At 32.7% G+C, this 20,518-nt stretch overlaps 2 protein-coding genes across 6 annotated transcripts in view; one reads left to right on the top strand and one right to left on the bottom strand.

The window, feature by feature from the left end:
* The window catches only part of LOC100576882, a 30,452-nt gene extending 20,629 nt beyond the window's left edge, over nt 1-9,823 (top strand). The window contains exon 4 of the mRNA XM_006566073.3: nt 71-9,823. Coding sequence (XP_006566136.2) covers nt 71-1,305 — 1,235 coding nt within the window. The 3' untranslated portion in view covers nt 1,306-9,823. The remainder of the gene's footprint in view (nt 1-70) is intronic.
* Nucleotides 9,824-11,395: 1,572 nt separating this feature from the next.
* On the bottom strand, nt 11,396-19,948 carry Cry2 (cryptochrome 2). 5 transcript variants are annotated; one of them, XM_006565949.3, is made up of 12 exons: nt 19,427-19,948; nt 18,215-18,375; nt 16,421-17,328; nt 16,065-16,316; nt 15,532-15,716; nt 15,198-15,427; nt 14,866-15,033; nt 12,923-13,063; nt 12,584-12,735; nt 12,251-12,453; nt 12,132-12,158; nt 11,396-12,050 (listed from the first exon to the last, which is right to left on the bottom strand). In XM_006565949.3, exons 3-12 carry the CDS (start codon nt 16,630-16,632, stop codon nt 11,896-11,898), a joined length of 1,725 nt encoding a protein of 574 aa, XP_006566012.1. In that variant the 5' UTR covers nt 16,633-17,328; nt 18,215-18,375; nt 19,427-19,948; the 3' UTR covers nt 11,396-11,895.
* Between the last annotated feature and the right edge of the window lie 570 nt (nt 19,949-20,518).

The following is a 20,518-nucleotide window of genomic DNA, read 5'->3' as shown; positions in this document are numbered from 1 at the left end:
TCTTGTTATCGTGGTTTTATGTATATTTATATACATATATAAAAACTTTTGCATTGCTTGTTCCGATCAGGTGGAGGATATCAAGACACGGGATCCACGGATGTGAAGGAAGAAGAGAGATGCCCGTCGATGAATCCTGTGTCGGTAACGAATACGATGCGACTGAAGGGGACGTTGGTGTGCGGAACTGGCGGTGGCGTCGACACGATCGCAAGCGTTTCCTCTTCCAATCGATCGGCGGCCTCGATCCTTCCGCAACTCTTTTGGCTATGCTCGATCTTGACCAGTATCCTTGGCAACGTTCGAACGATTCCCGTCCTCTGGATCTCCAAGATCTTTCTTTGGTCGATCATGCCCCTCGCCGGTATTCGTAGTGACGATTGTGACGGTAGTGGTGGTGGTGATGGTGGTAGTGGTGGTGGTAATGGTGATCGTGGACTCGACGGTGGATCGAACAAGAATAGGAGCGAACTGGTAAACTTTCTCGCCTGGCTGCGCCGTTGTTTTCGCAGAGTGGACTATTACGTGAGCGTGCTACGTTACATCGCGAACTGGTTGTACGGGAAGTGCGTGGTTGTGGAGCACAGGCGTCGAAGTTGGTGGTGTTGCTGTTGGTACTGGTGGTGGTGGAGGTGGTGGAGAAAAATGTTCGGCCGCGCTCGATGGAAATGTCGACGAGCTCGGCATCGATCGCGCGAAAATATTCGTTACGGTCAATTCGCCGGTACGCGTCCTCCTCCTCCTCGTCCTATTACCGTCTCCACCGCATCGACTCGTGTCATTGCACCGGCCACATCGACCGCCATCGCCACCAGCACCGCCACAACCGCCGCCGCAACAACCGCCATCACCGCCTCCGCCATCCTCGCGGCACGGTGGCACGTGGAGTCTTTCTCCCGCTCGGTAAAAATGTATCGCGATTCATACCACGACCGTCGTTCGTCAATGTGGATACGGAAACGAAATTGGCCGCCCAATTTCCTCGTTGACTCGTTCACGGTTAAGTGTCCATGGCGGCGATGGAGTTGGTGGTGGTGGTGGTTGTATCGATGGTGGCGACGAGGCACGCGCCGCGGCCAAGCCGAGACTTCGCGCGAGAAAAAGAATCGTCCTCGCGTCGCTCTTCGACACGATCGAGGCGTTCGAGCGTCCGATCGAAGGAGAAGGAGAAGGAGAAGAAGGAGAAGGAGAAGGAGAAGAGAGAGAAGGATAAGGGTTTTGAATAAAGTTTTCGAAGAGGACGTTCGATCTTCTCCGACTAGACGGCGATATTTTAAATTATCCTCGAGGAAAGATCCGCCATAGAACAATTCGAGGAAGACGCGAAAGCGTGAAATACAGGTTTTTTTCTATCCGTAACCAGAGCTCTCGAAAAGGACTTTGGCCGTACCTTTTTCGATTGTGAACTCCTCGAGATCTCGAGGTCTTGGAGCGAGGCAAAACGCGAAGAGACTAGCATCCGAGAAGGGGCACGTACGAGGCTATGAGGAAAGAAATTGAAGAAAGGGTTAGGAAGAGGGGCGTTCGTTAAGTAGGGAGAAGAAAGCGAAAAATATTCGAAGAAACAGTGAAAAAAAGTACGTACGTACGGAGGAAAAATACGATAAGGAAACGTGGTTAAAAGAGAAATGAGATGTATTGAAAATTGTGCAATATGCAACGCGACGTAATTTTGGGGGGAGAGGAAGGGATGGGAGGGGGGATGGGAAATGAACGTGTAAAAAAGCGACGAAAAAAAAAGAGAGGGAATGAGACGTTTGAACGTTGAAAAAAAAAGAAAGAGACACGTCGATATTTTAAAGTTCGGACGTGAAGACAAATGGACGTGAAACAAAACGAAGAAATCGTAACGTCTGTCGCTAATAAATAATGATGGTAACAATAAAAAAAAACGCGATCGATTGAAATGTAAATAACGACGACGACGACGACGACGATAACGATGACGATGACGAATGACGGTGACAATGACGACGACGACGACGACGACAAATGACAAGAATGATGATGATATAGATTATAATAACGATTACAATAACGAGGAAAAACGGTAAATAATTAAATAGTTAACGAATAATTAACGACAATGAATAATAAAATAAATTATAACGATATAAGTAATTATTAACAATTATTAAAAAGAAACAAAAAAAAAAACAATAACGTTAACGATAGAATGATTACGATTGCAGTTATTGTTACACGTTCGATGTGTCGCATGCATTCGAACATACACGCACATATATACACAATACATGCAACATATAACACAGGAATAATAAATTATTTCGAAAGATAAAATGAAAAATGTGTATAAGGGGATTGTAGCGAGAATGTGCTGAGAGAGCTGGAGCGAATGGGACGCGTGAATATACAATTGAAGAAATTGACGAGAGGAAGTCTGAAAATGGTATAAGTCTCGAGAAAAAAAAACCAAAAAAAAAAAACGATATAACACAAAATGCAAGCACATGTTCCCGTATAAGCCATTAAACGATTAACGAGATATTAAAAAAAAAAAACAAAAAAAGACGTAGGTAGATAGTATTTCGATCGTGACAGAAAAAAATACGGAGGACATACGAAACACGAATAACGAGATTTGAGCAACTTGAGTGCCGAATCGATATGAGAGAAAGAGAGACAGAGAGAGAGAGAGAGAGAGAGAGAGAGAGAGAGAGAGAGAGAGAGAGAAGGAATTATAATTAGTAGAAATGACAACGGAATAAATAAACACGACGTTATCGAGGTATAAATATGTGTTCGTTTAGATATTACAATAAATAAGTACTATATTAACATAGACGTGTAACGATATAAATTAAAACAAAGAAAACAGAGAGAGAGAGAGAGGGCGCGAGTATGTATGCGTGCATGTGAGAAGAAGGAAGAGAGAAAGAGAAGGAGAGAAAGCGAGAAGGGTGGATAGGGCGAGGAAAGAGATAACGATAGGATGAATGAAAAAAATTGAAAAATGAGAAAACATTGACTAGAAAAAAGAAAAAAAATCGTAGAAAAACTGAATTTTTTTATAGAGAAATATTCTAAAGAGATATTACGAAAATAGCGGTATAAAAAAAAAATATATATATATATATATTGTTTCCCATGTTTCTTTTCCGCACAGTGTACGTGGCTTCGATTTAAAAAAAAAAAAAAAAAGAAAAAAACTTCAAAAATCCCAAAGACACGAAACAACATATACATAGAAGAAAAGAATCGAGAGAATCCTAGTACGATATTATTTAAACGAAAAGTGAAAAAAAAAAAGAAAAAAGAAAAAAAACGTACTTTATTCGAAGAAAATAGTACTTTACTTTTTTTAACGTTACCGTTAGAATTTAACGGCAGATTGAATCGCGAAAAAGAGAGAAAGAGAAGAAACAAAAGAAAAAAAGAGATTGTCCATGGTATCCGTTTTACCATCTTCTTTTTCCGATCGCGTGTTTACACGTACACGCGAAAATATACATCTCGAAGGAAACGCGTTTCGTTTCGCGTCGAAGTGTGGAACTTTCGGTTAAAAAAACGAATTACACGTGGAAGGATCGGGTTCTTTTTTTTCTTTTTTTTTTGTTCGAGCAGAGAATCAGAGAGAAGTTTCGAAAGCACACTGATATCGCGAAACCGAAGCAACAACGAGGCGAAGCGAAGCCACGAGGGCCACTATGCGGAGGGAAAGACGAAAGAGCGAGGGCGAATCTCTATACGCGAGAGCGAGAGGAGAAACGAATCGTCGTCGTCGTTGTGTCGTAATTGCACAGAGAGGGGGGGCATGCTTCGTGGAACACGTACACGCGTAAACAAAGAGGTACACGCATATACGTACAGCGCACACGGGAAATAAAGAAATGCACGCGCGGAGATGGAACGAAGGACACACCGTGCCCCCGCGTGTGCATTCGTTACGTTGTTAAACATTGTCCAAATACATAATTGTTACTAAACTTACATTTATAAGGTGAGAACGGAAGGATGCGAATCTGAGGGTACGAATGTGAGGGAAGATGGAAGGAGGAAACGAATGCGAATGAAAGTGAAAAGTGGATAAAGAAGCATATAAATATTATACATATATAAATAGATGCGTGTTACGAAAGGGGCAGAGAGAAAGAGAGAGAGAGAAAGAGAGAGATCGGGAAAAGGAAAAAAAAAATGTTGTAAATCGAAATGATCTTAGAAAAAGCACGATTGCGCGATTACATATGTAAATATCTGTATTTACATGTATATGTATATATGTAAAATTTACGTGTATACATATGTATGTATGTATGTATACGTGTGGGTGTGTAAACACAACATGTGAACGTCCATGTATACGCACACATGTAAACGTACATATAACGTGTTTGTGTATGTATGAGAAATCTTAAGGAAAGAGGAAATATAATGCGATGATGTACGCGTGTTTCGAGAATAACGAAAATAAAGAGTGAGAGAATGTGTAGCTAGCTATCCGCGAGTGCTTTCCGTGCAATTTTTGCGGTTGAACGTAACAGGTGATAGTTGCTGAGCGTACCATTGATGAAAGCAACGAGAGAGAGAGAGAGAGAGAGAGAGAGAGAGAGAGAGAGAGAGAGAGAGAGAGAGAGAATAGAGTAGTAGCCTTATTAGCCGAAAAAAAAAAAAATAAAAATACGTACGATATTTAGAGAGAAAAAAAAAAAAGTAAAAAGAAAAAAATGCATGGCCAATAACGATCGAACGCCGATGAGAGACATCTACTGCTCGGTCGGTAAGAGAGAAAATTGATGGAAACGGTGTACATTATATTTTAAAGCGATTAATTTCCGGTGACGAAGGGAATAACGTTAAAAACGCACAATATGCAAAACGTAATTACACGAGCTACATTTTTTTGGCTTAAACAACAGACGAATCCGTAAAAGCGGTTATCCGTTAAAGCAATAATAAATAAACTTGGAACGTGTTAAGAGGAAAGGAGTAAACGGGGCGAATTCGATTCAAATACGATTCAACGTCGTGATTGCGGGAATGGAAAGAGATCGAGAAGACGAAATTTAAAAAAAAAAAAAAAAGAAGGAGAAAGATGGGAAAGAAAGAAAGGAAAGAAAAGCACTCCGTACGTACGAACGACGATGATTCGAGAAGAAAAATGGAGAAAAAGAAAAGCACCGATAGCCGATAGCGGTGCAAAAATCGCGCTTATTCTTTTTCCTCGAGAGTGTCCAATCTAATTGGATTAAAAAGCTTTCGACGTGAGCAGACATTTCGAGAACGGAACATTGGGTTTAAGAATGAGTTTTCACCATGGACGAATCCCTCCTGTAAAGCAAAGAGAGATAATAATAAACGCGCTTGATCATTGTTATCACGAGATACGCGCAATTACGCAGTTTTATCGTTAAATTCGTAAATTACGCGTAAGCATATCTAAGCGTAACCAAAATTATTTTCTTTTGATCGGAAATGCGCGGTACCCTGGGGCGTCGTTTGTCGTTTAGAGCAAGCAATTTAAATTCTTTTACCTTACTTTTGAGATGATGATTGACAATTTCTGAAACTATCCTATTATAGGCTTCGAACGTTTCGGAAATTTCTTGGAAACAACGATGAATCCGTTAGAAAAAGAAAAAAAAAAGAAAAGAAAAGAAAAAAAAAAGAAATTCTTTTTACCCTTCTCTCATTGTTATCTCTTCCTCTTTCTATATATCGGTCGAACTGTTCTCATTTTTCTTGTCGATCGTGTCTCCCCAACTTCCGCTCGATTTCTTCTCTCTATCGACACGCTTCCCGTATCTCCGAGGAACGATAAAATTCATTCGTATCATTCGTATTAGAAAACGCCTTCCCTTTTTTTTTTTCTCTTCTCGAAATTTATCATTCTCGTGGATCGTTCGTTCGTTCGTTCGTTCTCTCATTTAGAAAATGATAAGCAATGTTCTTGGACCATTTAACGAAAGGAGGAAAAAAAAAAAAAAGAAAAACGAGTAGTATTTTCGCACTGTTAATCGCGAATAATATAATTTTTCCGTGTAAAGATTAAACTAAAAGTAAAACGAAAGCGGTGAAAAGCAATTTCGGAACAGGCGTGGAAAAATTTCTTTTTCGCAAGAGACGTGATCACTGACCAAATCGCAGCTGCGTTTTCAGACATCGTTTTGTGAAGAGCTCTCTCGGTTTCTTAAGGAGCCTTCTCAGAGAACGTGTCTTTAAATGGTCGTTCCAATCGATCCTCGAAACTCTCTGCTCGAATCTCTACGATAGCGCTTTTTCCATTGTCCATCTCCTCCCTCCTTCCCTTTCTTTCTTTCTTTCTTTTTTTTTCTTTCACTATTCTTATTTGAAAAGAAGGCGATCTCGCCCATCTTCTCGTTTCCAATTCGACTCCAATCGCGAATCGATTGACGACACTACTCGTCCTACACCATCATCAATCATTTTTCGACAACGATGTCGGTAACGTGTTTAACACGTGATATTTCTCTAGAAAAAAAATGAGAATTTAAGCATTCCTCGGCGTGAATTTCTTCCCCCTCTTTCCTTCTTTGAAACGAAAATTAATTTCCAACAACAACGAGCATTTATCAATATAGAAATATTATTTTCACATTGCAAAGAGAAAAGTATGGAATGGAATTAAAGCAAGATAATATTAAAAAAAGAAAAATTAAAAAGTCTGCATTTGAAGCTGATCCTCTAATTTTTTTTATCGAATTGTTGCTGGAAATTAATCTTTTTTCACCTCCTTTTTCTTGTTTCCTTTCGCACTTATCACGAGAAAATCAACAACGCGATAGTAACACATCGTAATCTGTGTAGATATGTGTTGATTCGTGCAAAAGAAAATTAAGAGATCCCCTCCTCCCTCTCTCTCCAAAAAACATACAAAATATTTGGATTTCGCTTCTCTTGCTCTCAACTTCAATCTTCTATAATAACCTCTTTCATTTCCTCTCTAATCGTAGTTAATCGTATTCTCTTTCTTCTGTTCATCTTCTTGAAAAGATAACCTGAGCGCCATTTTATTATAATTATTTTTTTTTTATATTTAATTTTGTTATTATTTATCGCGCGTTATAAAGAAAGGAACGAGAGTCGAAAAGAATGAGAAACAGTGGGGGGCTATTACGTACATTAGATAACAGTAGTGCATCGATGTCAAGAGGAAGTTAAGAATATCCATCCAATCGTCAATCGTTGATGAAGCATTTAGACAATACCTTAAACACGTTAGTCTTACTAGGATATAGTATATAATCATTTACAGAGTTGCTTCTCTTTTCTTTCGCTCTCCCAAAAGAAAAAAAAAAAAAAAAAAAAAATCGACACATTATACGTGTCGATCCTCCAAAATCTGCTGTAATGGTAATAAAAATATACAGAAAGAGAGAGAGAGAGAGAGAGAGAGAGGGAGGAAGAAAGACACGAGGAAAGGAAACATGAGATGGAAAGGTGGAAGTTCGAGAAAAAAAAGAAGGAAGAATAAGTTTGAGCGGTAATTGGAGTTTCGGTAGGACTGGCCAAGCGAATGGAAGAGTGAGAGAGAAGAATGGCGCGATACGAGAGAAAGAGAATGACACGTTATACGGGCTGAAGGACGGGGGAGAAGGAGAGGTTGAAATGGGAGTGTGTGCACGTGTGCGTGTACGTGTATACAATGTGTGCGTAGCGGAGGGAGAGAGGGGCAAGAGGACCACAGACTACGTATTGATCTCGGCCAACGTAGAGCTCTCGCATAAAACAGGGCAGCGCTACGTCGGCGTTGATGTCGACATCTACGTAGCCGTAGTAATTGTGGTGGTGTCGTAACTGGCTACGTCCTCTCGTTATTTCGATTATTGCCTCTCAAGACTTATATATCTACCATTGTCGATGAAAAAAAAAAAGAAAAAGAAATTGACACGAGTCCTGAGTTTTTTCTTTTCTTCTTCTTCTTCTTCTTTATTTCTCAATCACGTGTGATATTCGAAATACCATCTTTCGAGTCATAAAAAAAAAAAATAAGAGAGTAATTATTTGAATTAGAAATATTTATATTTATAATTTCGAAATGTTAAATAGAATTATTCTAACCGAGGGATAATTTTATCGTTGAAAATTTTAAGAGTGTTTCGTTTTCTCTTAATCTCGTCTCTCTCTCTCTGTCTCTCTCTCGCTCGCTCGCTCGCTCGTTTGCTCGCTCGCTCGCCCACTCTCTTCTGCTTTCTTTCGACACGAAGTTGCGAATTCGAAAGATCGCATTTCGAATCCGTTGAAGGTTGAAGGTTGAATGTAAGCGATCCACAATCCACATTTTTCACGGATCAAAATCACGGAGAAAAAAAAAAAAAAAGAAAAACAAAAAAAATCCGGCCTCAAGTTTTTTCGGTCGTTCAGTATGGCGTTTCTTTAAGAAACTCGATTGTTCGCGCGTCCTTCGATCGACCGGAAGTCTGTCACGATTCATCGCGTAACGAACGAATTATATAGATAAAGAAAAAAAAAAAAAAGATCAAGCACGTGCGTATACAAGTATGAATGCATGCATGGAAGGATGGATGGATAAATGGAGAGAGAAAGAGAGAGAGAGAGAAAGCGAGAAAATGAGAGAAAGAATGAAAGAGAGAGAGAGAGAGAGAAAGTTTAAAGAGCCACTGCCTTAGCGACAGCAGGATTTGTGCTAGAAACAAGGCCTTAGAAAGTAACAAACCAGAAACATAATTAGAGTTAAGTAAGTCTGTTGTTGTTAACAAAAAAAAAAAAAGAAAAAAGATAACGGTACTTAGTGAAATCAGGAGGACAAAAAAATGTTGAACGTATTGTAAAACTAATTAGCAATTGTATTTAAGCGCGTAACGTATAAATATATACTTAACCCCTCGTGCCCGCAATTAAATAGGCGTGTTAACGCATAGTTTTACGTAGGATTATTAAACGTCGCTTGTCGCATATGAGTGAAAGAGGAAGATACGAGATCGAAAGACACGAAAAGACGGAAAAAAAAAAAAAAAAAAAAAGAGGAGAGATAGGAGGAAGGGAGCTGGGGAAGAAAGAGTGGGAAAAAAAAGAAAGAAAGAAAGGAAGGGGAAAGAAACGCGTCGCTTGTATGTAAGAGAATACCGGTAAAATTTCGCGAAATTTTTTATCCTTATCTTTGATTTTGTTTTCTGCTCTTGCCTTACGGAAAAAAAAAAAAAAAAGAAAAAAAAGGGAAAAAAAAAATTACAAAATGAAACGAAACAAAAAAAAAAACAAAAACCAAGGAAAGAGAGGAAAACAGGACGCATACTTACCGATCGCGTATCGATCGCGACGAGCGATGCCAGAGGAGAGAATCGTTGAACGGGGACATGTTCGATCGAAGAAAATGAGATTTTCCGATAGCGCGTCGCACTCGAAAACTACCACTTTGAATCCGATGTTAGCGTAGTGTACGTATCGTAAGCTGTCGACATTTATACTATGAACTATGAGTAAATTGTAGCGATCATTGTGAACATAGTTAATAGTATAGATTAGTTAACCGCACTAATTGTACCGAAAAAGTGGATTACATTTAATTCCGAAAAATAATTATCGAAGTTTAATTCAATAACGCGTACATTGTGCGCAAATCAAGCCGAGTTAAACGAATGGAAGGGTGATTAATAAATAAAAATGAAGAAGAATAAAAATTCGAGAAATTGAGAGAGAGAGAGAGAAAGAGTGTGCGTGTATGTGTATGTATGCGTATGAACGTGCACGTGTGTGAGTGACGGAATGCATATGTGTAAGAAAAATGAATTGGAAGAAAAGAGGAAAGGAAGCATCATTGAAATTCAATTGATACAGATTGAATGTGAATCTTCGAAGTGAAAGAAGATATAAAAAAAAAAAATGAATCGAGTTAATTGCAAGCGAGAACGAGCGTGCGTGCATGGGCGTGTATATTCGATCGGGCATGTGTTTCTTCAAAATGCGTTGCTTGAAATAAAACGAATCTATTTAAAATTTTGAGAAATAGAAACAAAAATTATTTCAAGTTTGATCGTTTCATATCGATATTCGCAATTGTTGTTTTTTTCGTATAGTCACATCGTACATTGCATTACGAAGCAGCTAATTATCACGAATTATGAATACTTAATCATTTGAATATTTTTCCCTTTTTCTCGAATATTTATCCCTATACGATTAAAACTACTCCATTTTATTAATTAATCAAATAATCGATCCAATCTAGTTTCTAAAGTTTACTACTGTACATAGTTTTCTTATACACGTGACTTTACACATAACACACACGTGCGCGGAAACACGTGTCATTTCCCCAATACATGGACAATATTTTTTCAAATCGTTGCTGTCATTTTGTAAATCGAGAAAAACTCTCGATATTGTACGATCGAAGCGATCGATAATTTTCTTGATGAAATCTAATTTCTTTCTCTTATTCCGATTTCTTAATGCTTCTATTCCCTATCGATAAAATTCTATCCATCTGTCGTCTCTTTTACGAAACAAAACATTTTATCCGTCTTGAAGAGACCGAATATAATAATAATAATAATAATAATAATAATAATAATAAGCGCCAATTGATAACGCCACGCATTTTGGAGACATTATAAACGTGATCATAAAAATCCGCGAATTTTTTATTCTTGCGTTGCATGGATAATATGCCACGAGACATACTATAAGCGTTTATAAAACATATACCAGAAACAAGGAAGAATAAGAATCTATCTAATTTAAAAGCGGACGCGTGAACGAGAGAAAAAAAAAAACAAAAATGAAGAGAAAAGGTGGAAAAAAGAAGAAGGAATAGTAAATATGAGTGAAAGTGAGAGAAAACCGTGTGCGTGGTATGTATATGCGTGTGTATGGGCGTGCGAACAACGGAGAGAAAGGTAGTTTGCAAAAAAAAAAAAAAAAAAAAAAAAGAAACATTAGGGTTCCGTCTTTGAGTGTTGGAGGATGTTCATTTGTAATTGTTTAAATCTAACGAGAAATGTACTGTAAAACTATAAGTACTATAGGCACTAAAAATATATCATTTGTTGACATGAAAAAATAAAAAAATGATCCCAGGAATGTAAATTATTTCTGACACGATGCCATAAGAATGATCGTATCATAATATAAATATACACGATCGAGAAAATATGTCAATTAGATGCTTCATCGAGTTGTTTTCGTAATTTGTAGTCAATTAGACTTTCTTTTTAAGACACTTAACTATTCTTATTAGATAAGAAAAAAAAAAAAAAAGGATAAATACTTGAAATAAGTAAACTGCTGGTGTTCATAATAATGTTTGTCCATACTCTATAACAAAATTGTTCATTTTTCATTAGTTGATTGTCAATTTTATTTTTTACATAGTAATTAATTGAGATGTTTTTTTTTTTTTTACCTTTTTCTATTGTAATAAATATCAAATGAAATTGGGGTAAGTAGAAAATCGTTATTTTTAATTCTTCTTTATCCAATATACATTTATATACATACATATACACATATACAGGCGCGCTTATGATAAGTATTAAAGATCAATATATCTGAAAGGATGTTAAGAAACAATTATTAAGTAAATTTGCATGAAAATTTTCTATTTATGATATATACACAGATGTATTATATACAACAAAATTATAAAATTCGCATCATTATCCCTCAAAGTGATCATTTTATTTTTAATATTTTCAATATTTTTAGTATTATCTTTAAATATAAGTAATTATTTGAATAAATTGATGAAAACAGCTATGATCTCGTTGAAAATTCCTCTTCAAATAATTTAATAAAATTAAAATGATTGTAGTGAAGCATAATGATCAAAATTTGAATGTCGATGAAGATAAATAAATAAGTATGAATTAAATAATAAAAATAAGAAATAATTGAAATTTCATTCTTCTGGATCAATAAATTGTTATTTCCGTGTCATCGATACTTAACCGATTATTAATGATGATGCTGTCGTTGCGTCGTCTTAGGAAGAATTTCCATTTTTGATTGATTTTCAGATGGTGACAGAGATTGTTTCGTTTTCTTTTTTTCTTCCTCAGTTTCTTTCATTGATGAAGGTGGTAATGCATTCAATAAACCTTGCCGAAAAGCTGCTTGTTACGTATGCTGGCTATTGTAAATTTATTTAAAAAAATGAAAAGTATAAAAAAAAGAGAAAAAATATTACTCACCAACAGTTTCTCCTTTAAGAGAGACTCCTATAATAAGAATGATAAGAATAATATTTATTATTCGAGGATTTATCATATTAAGCGTTCAAATTCCATTCAACATTTAATTAAGACCTTACCATTTCCACGATATTTATTTAATTGTTGATAAACTTGTTTCATTCTTTCAATGTTAATTCTAGAACTTTTGCTATGATTCACCATCGGTAACGAATAGTCTTTGCCAATGATACATTTAGCTGCACGTTGCACGTTAAGTGGTGCATTCCATGGTTCGTGAATATATCTCGTGGGAAAATTTTTCAAAACTGGCAAGTATCGTCTGTATCAAAATAGAAAAGAAAAAAATTAAAAATTATTGAAATTATTAAAAAAACTCTTTACTATTATTGTTCAAATATCATATAATATTTAAATAAATCCATTTTCATACAAGAATTAATTAAAGTTACCTAATGTAATCACCATTCGGATCGGCTTTCCTGCCAAATCTTACTGGACAATAACAGTGAAAAAATTGTTGAAAGAAAGAGCTGCACGACAACCACATCCACATTCCTGCGTTTACCGACCAATCAGCGTCTAGCAACAGCTCATCAAATACCTTGGAAAAGATTCAAGAAGATATATATATATATATTTTTACAAATAAATGCAACAAATGCGAATAGGAAACATGACCAGATAAACAAGTAGAAATAATTTCGTAATAAATAATGCAATATCTCGAAGAGTTCGTTAACCTTTTCTAATATGTTAATAAATGCCAATAATAAGAAACGACATTTTACCTTCATTCCTTCCTCCCAAGAGATCCAAAGGTCACCTCTGGTTAAGAAACAAGCAACTGCATGTCTAGCTAAATGATGTATCCAACCTTCTTCTCTTAGTTGAGTCATTATTGCATCGATCCAGGGAAATCCCGTTTGACCCTGTTTTTTGAAAAATAATCTTTTAATCTTTTTTAATTTTTTAAATAATCTTTTTCTTTTTTTATGAAACATCAAGAACGCTCCACGAATCGTTTATTTATTAGAATTTTATATAACATATCTATACATATGAATACATTTAATAAATGATATCGAATTTCAATTTATAATTTTTAACATAATATATTTCTATTAAAATATTATATGCATTTCTCAACGTATATACACATATTTTTATATGTTGTAATAAATTTTTGTATTTTTATATATAGATATCTTTTTATATTTCTATATTTTTTATCTTCTTTTTTCTTCCATGAAAATTTTCTTGATACTTTTGAATGAATTTCTCTTTTCGGAACATTTATGTATAAATTCATTTATTATATTTCTTAAATTATTCCTAAACATAAAATTGCTGCTATATTTTTTCCTTTTTCTATAAAGTGTTATGAAATAAATTTTGTCTATAAATTAGACAAAGAAAGCAAATAAAAAGTTTATATATTTGTGGTGCCATCTCTGGTTTGGATCATGAAAATCCGATTTGTTACTAGCAAAGCAGAATATACAAGGAGGTATTCGTAACATCACAGACAAAGAGAACATTATGTGAGAAGGACATAGTATCTTCCATCATTTAAAAGACATCACATGGAAAATTTATTAATTATTCGTTTTCTACTCAAAATTTCTATATTTTTGAGTTCGTATTTTAAAGCTAAAACTTCAGACAAGTTTTTTATGTCAATTTTAATAGGAAATTTTTTTCAATTAATTATCTATTAACGATTATCATAGAAAATGCAATTTTAATTTACAATCGAATAATAAACAATTTATTTATTTATTTAAACAATAACAAAATTATGAATGAAATTTTATGAAAATAGAGAAAGAATATTTTATATGTATATATTCGTATTTAAAAAAAAAATATAATAATAAGAAGCAATTAATAAAAAATACATTACATGTCAATCATGCCAATTAGTATATAACGTATTAATTGTTAATAAGTAATTATTTGAAAAAAATTTTATATTAAAATTAATATGAGAAACTTGTATGAAGTTCTCTTTAAGATATAAATCTTAAAATTAGATAGAAATTTATAATAATTAATTAATTTTTACTGTAGCATTTTCGAAGTTGCAAATATTAGGAGCCACATAAATCAAAGTTAGTAGATGTCTTTTCTATCCTTTTTGCACAATATTGTTCTTTTTCTTATGACGTCACGAATATCTCCTTGCACATTCTGCTACTCTAATAATGAATTGAAGCTTTCATGATCCAAACACGAGATGACGCCACAGATACATAAATTTTTGTTTCTTTTTTTTTGTCTAACTTACAAGTAAAATATATTTTATATATATTATATCAAATTATGTCATTTACAAATATATATCATATATATTTTTGTTTTATTGAGTATACATTTTGTATATTAAAATTATTTAAATAGATAACCATAAAAACAGATAAATAAAGTATTACATTTAAAAAATAATTAAAATAAATTTAGTTCTAATACATAATATGAATGATAATATAAAAAAGTAATATAAAAAAGCAAATATAAAATAGATAAATATATTAAATTTTATAAAATTTTTATAAATTATCTATTTTCAGATTATTCTTATAAAATCATAAAATAATATAAATTTATAATGAAACGTAAATTCTTAATATGCATTATAATATGCATATCATGTACAAGTATATTTTAATATACGTTCAAATTCACAATCTCTATTATTTATAAAACATAAAAATAATTCAAATTCACTCACGTTTGCCCATTTAGCGAGTGCCTCAACATTTTTATCCCAAGGAATTTGCACGCAAATTGGATTACCTTGCATACGATCAAAATTTGGATTTTTCGTTGCGGCGCAGTAAAAAAATTCACGCCATAAAAGTTGCCCATGCAATGAAAGTGGCGGTACAGCTTTCTTTATCTAAAAATCGCCAACATGAAATATAAATCAAACTTTTATAATCTTTTAATCAAGTAGATAAATTAATAAAAAGTAAGTTACTGTCTTTTTTTTTTATCTATGCACAAAACATGCACGTACATTGTACAATTCACATAGTTTTAAATAAAAAAATGTTATCGTACTTTCTTATAGAGATCAGTGAGTTGGTAATAAAATAATCGGGTGCTCAAACATCCGAATCGCAAATAAGGTGAAAGACCGGTTTGGCTAGGCAACAATGATTGCGGAGTCATTTTTGGCCTTCCGAAACTGGCCACCCATGCTTTTCTCTCTAGATGCCGTTCCAATCGTGCCAGAGCTTCACTTTCACCTCCGACCCACACAGGTGGAAGGAGACCTTCTGTGTCGAAGCCTATCAATCATTAGAATATAACTCCTTTATTGCATCATTTCACTTTTTCCCTCTATATATTCTTTGTTTTCGCTCTTACATGAGAAATAAATGCATAGATTTACCAAGTTCTTCGAGCGTCGGTACACCATAATGATCGTCATGATCCTCTTTCAAAGGAGTATATGCCGAACCTACACAAGCAGAAGTAACTGTTGGTACTGGTGGTTCCGGAGGATCCATGCTGGCAACGACGGTTTGAAATTGATGATAAGTTAACGGAGGTTTGTCACCATTCCTTTCAATAATTCTGAAAACAATAAGTCATAACTCTTAATATGTAAATCAAACAAATACAGTACAAGAATTGAAATAAAATGTTGCTTGATAACACAACAGTTAACATAGATATAATAATTTAAAATCTATAATATATATCTATAATAATATAATATATAATATATAATATAATAATATAATAATATAATATATAATATATAATATAATATATATCTATAATAATTTAAAAGCAATTAAAAAATCAAATGTAGTTTTTAAAAAAATAAAGAAATACTTGTATCCATTATCAATAAATATTAATATCATTAATATTAAGAAGAAAAACAAATGTTGGTCAAAGGAAAGTACTTAAACTCACTCGTCCAATTTGTAAAGAGTATGTGAGACCTTTTGAACAACCGAAATACCAAGCTCTTTACAAAGTGCCGAGATATTATGATCTCGGACGCGTCCGAATGGCTCTGGATCCTCTTCAAAAGTCAGATTTGTAGTACCCCATTCTTTAAACAATTTCGGGAGAGCGTCTGCAGGTTGTCCTCGTATCACGAATAGTCTAGAGTTTAGTTTTCTCAATGAACAATCAAGATCTTCCAAGCATTGTAGCAAAAATCTGTTGACAAATCGAATTGATAAAATATTTTCTAAATATTTTGTGATTTCTTGATCGAAATTTGTTCAATTCATATATGAATTGTAATGATATAATGTACTCACCTCCATTTATTGATACCAATATTAGTACTTCCAGCGAACCATGGATCCAAAACAAATACGCAACGGAAGGTGGAAGCTCCAGCGAGACCTTCCCTCAACGAAGGATTATCGTGAAGTCTGAGACCTTTGCGAAACCAATGGACCGTGTGTTTTCCACCTTCATCATACAGTCCCTCTTTCGGATTTATTTCGCTACTACGACTACCCGTCATTTTTCTCCGTTTGTCTTATATCCCTTGAATATCGTTTTCCTTTTCTTCCGATTCTTTCCACTTTTTTCTTCAATATAACATATTCAACTATACCAGCAATAAGTTTTTAAACGGTAAAAATGTTTTTCTTTTCTTCTCTGTAACTATAATTTTATCACTATTTCACGCGCGCACACACATTTATATATACATATAAACGCATCTTCTTTATTTCTTCTGTCACTATTTCTTCTTTTCTTTTTCTTTCTTTCCGCTTTTCTTCCGTTGTTTCTTTCCTAAGAGAAATATAATTCGAAGGACGCGTTTCTCCTTGAATCCTTTTAATCATCAAATCGGTCATTCCGTGCAAAAGATCATTGTTCGAGTAATTAAAATTGGGATCCCGGATGATCGATTTATTATTCACTCCACTAAAATTTTTCCCTGTTTATGAAAAAAAAAAAAAAATTCGTATCTCTCAAAGATCATCTGTCCTTGATACATATTGCGCATGATTACATATCTTTTTCGTAACGATTCCGATAGTTTCAGCATTTTCTTAGTTTTTTTTTTCTCGCTTTTCTCTCTTTTCAATTACATTTCTAAAATCTTTTATTCTTCTTTAAGCGTCAATAATTTTCCACGTCAAATAGAAATTCTCTAAACGGAGCAAAATAAGAAGGCGGAGAACGAAGCGAAGCTCAGTGTCGAAATATACTGGAAAATATTTTTGAAAAGGATTTAATTTTGTTTCGTAAACGTATAATCATTTGTATGAATACATATATGATATAATTTGCAAATGGAAAGATTAATTGATTTGATTTGAATCTTGCGTAAATATATTTTCAAAGACAAAAGAAACGATGCCCTGATATATATATGTATATATACGTGAATCATATAAATGTGTACTATAATTTCGATGGCTGATACATCTTCAACACTTCTACTGTACATAATGTATGACGTATCACGGTTGATTCTACTGTATACTCTTCTTATTCCACATAAGATTGAGAATATAAATATATATATATATATATATATTTAATAATACATATTATACAAAAAGGAAATTAATAATAATAGTTTAGTTTATCATGCTTACGTTACTATTTTACGCTTACATTTGCAAAATTTTACGCGAACGTAGTTCCTCTGTCCGTACATATTTATTTTTTTCTTAAATGATTTTCCCAGAAGAAAATAACAATTGACGAAAAAATACGAATGGATTATTTATTGATTTATTAAAAAATTATAAAAAAAAGTTGAAAAATTTATAAAGATTTTGAAATTACCGTATCGTTTCTGTAATTATTATTAAGTTTTATTTATTTTTTTTAACTATTATATACCTTTACTTATTTTATTTATCTAACAATTTGCATACCTATTTCCTTCGATTTATTTTTTTTATGATAAAAAAAGTGGAATAATATTTGATTCAATCAATGATGTAATATGATATTAAAATTTTTATTTTTGTTCAATTTAACTATAACTATAAATTAATTTCAAATTGATTCACGTAACTAGCATTCATTCCCGGTCATGCCCGAATATAGACATTTATTATATAATTATGTAATTATAATACCTGTTTCTCGGAACGTAAAATTTTGTGAACAGCTTCTTTGTCACTTTTTCTCTATCTCTTTTAAAATTGATTTCAATAGTTAATCAATTATCGATATCATTTGTTCGATGTATGAAATGTCAGGGTGCACGTCTCCAACGATAGGTCTCCAATTCGATTTACTGCGATAAGAACGAACAGCATCAGCAATAACAACATGATTACGAAACTATCGAATTCTAACTTTAAAATTACAAATTTACAAGTATATTTCAAATTATTATTTTTAAAAAATCTATATAATTTTATAAACTTGTTGTATGAAATCCTTTAAAAATTTTTTATATAATTAAAACCGATTAAATAACCGAAAATATCAATAATGATTTCGCAATTTATATGTTTGAAAATATAAAATAATCATTAAAATATATCAAATAATTGTATCGTATTATGAAATTAAATACAATGATAATATAATATGAAAAAAAGATATTGACAATTGATTTTTTTAAAATGAATTGCAATATAATAATCTATATATTTAAAATAAATCGTTATGCTGTCGATAAAACAGAAAACACCACATTTTATCTTACATCAATGACACTTGTTTTTCGATACTTTTCGATATTTTTTCTTCTAATATTAAGCGATTTTAATAAAAACTTTTTATTAAATTATAGCAATATTCAAAAATTTAAATATAGAATAAAAATAAAAAAATACAAATAAATAAGCAACCGAGTCAAAATACACATAGTATGTATAGATAATGTATATATAATATAATATATTAATATATATAATTAATTGATTTTTAAATTAATAAAAAAAATCTTCCGGATATTAAAAAATAATACGAATTTATTAAAATTTATTTAAATATTATTTATTTTTAAAAAGTCATTATTGCACACAAAAAATTTTATACGAATAATTATTTTTTTTTCCTTATCATCATTAACATTACATCATAACATTTTTTTATTGAAGAAAATTAAATTATTAGATCATAAAATAATTATATTTGTTGACAAGAATTATCAATCTGACAATCGATAAAAGAAAGAACTTACAGTTTAAAATAATCCAAATAAAGGTAAAAAATATAATTTATCGTCACTAATAAAAATGTGAAATTATGTTAAATTCAAAATTGAATAAATGGAATAAAAATAAAAAATATTACGGAAAAAACACAAAAAAAATAAAAAAAATATATGTACTTACAATTGTGAGCATGTATAGACATTGCAATATATCCGAATATCGTTGTTCCTTATTCGATGCACTGATCTAATCGCAACTTGAAGTAGCAACATACACACTCAGTTCAATGTTTTATATTTTCCAATAATTAAATGATCGTGTAAAGATTACAGAAATCGAATAGTATAATAATGCACTAGCGAATTCGTAACGAACGGATACTGACGCGAAATACAAGAAACAGCAGTATTGCTCGCATATGCCAGCATACAACTTGTTCAGCAGACATAGAGCAGGAGAGATAGGCTGTAAGAGCAAGGGGAATGTGAGCCACGCCGAATGCAACGTGACAGCGTACCCGCGTACCTTGCAATTGGCTAATTCAATCACGTGGTTTCTCGGTCACGTTGCACCCGTCGTGGTTTTATATACTTCTTCTATAGATATATCATTATCTATTTCCTTTTATCTTATTATTTCTTTTCTTTTTTACCTTTACATTCACATTCTATCTCTGATTCATTCTATCACACTTTAATTAAATACATCATGTTTTATAATATTACTTAATCAATTGTACTTACTGAAATATTTCTCAGAAAATGCACAATTTTATTATTATCATATTTATGATTGATGCAATGAACTATCAAAAAAATTTATAATCATTATTATTTGCTATTGACTGTTATTTTCTGATTTAACATGAAAATGGTTTGATTTTAAATAATCGCGATAAATATATATATATATATTTATCGCGAATCATTTTTATTTTACGAAAAATATTCGAAAATCTATCACGTCTTTTTTTTTTTTCTTATTAATCTACAGAAAAAAAATGTGACTTCTATGAAAATTTATTATATAAATCTCTTAGGATATTTACCTGTAAAATAACCTTGACCGAATTGTTATGCGCATACGCATTACCATTTTTTTCAATACATATTATTATAGATCGATGATGTAACACAACACAGCTGATTCAATAATGATATATCGATCATATCAATTCTACGAACAAATATTCTATTTATTTAGTTGTAAATTTAAATTTTGTTTTCATCTTATTTAAATTTAATATTACAAAATTAATAATGTTCAAACTTA

This window comes from Apis mellifera, linkage group LG10 (genome assembly GCF_003254395.2).
Source record: "Apis mellifera strain DH4 linkage group LG10, Amel_HAv3.1, whole genome shotgun sequence".
Lineage (NCBI taxonomy): Eukaryota > Metazoa > Arthropoda > Insecta > Hymenoptera > Apidae > Apis > Apis mellifera.
Note: the sequence above shows the minus strand (reverse complement) of the source record. Positions and strands in the feature narration are given on the sequence as shown.

Bases quoted from the DNA above. Each gene is read 5' to 3' on its own strand.
- Cry2 (XM_006565949.3), bottom strand. From the start codon at position 16,632: ATGACGGGTAGTCGTAGTAGCGAAATAAATCCGAAAGAGGGACTGTAT. The intron at 12,736-12,922 runs GTAAAATGTCGT...ATCTTTTCCAAG, and splicing joins CTTGGGAGGAAGGAATGAAG to GTATTTGATGAGCTGTTGCT. The intron at 12,051-12,131 runs GTGAGTAATATT...CGTAACAAGCAG, and splicing joins TCTTAAAGGAGAAACTGTTG to CTTTTCGGCAAGGTTTATTG.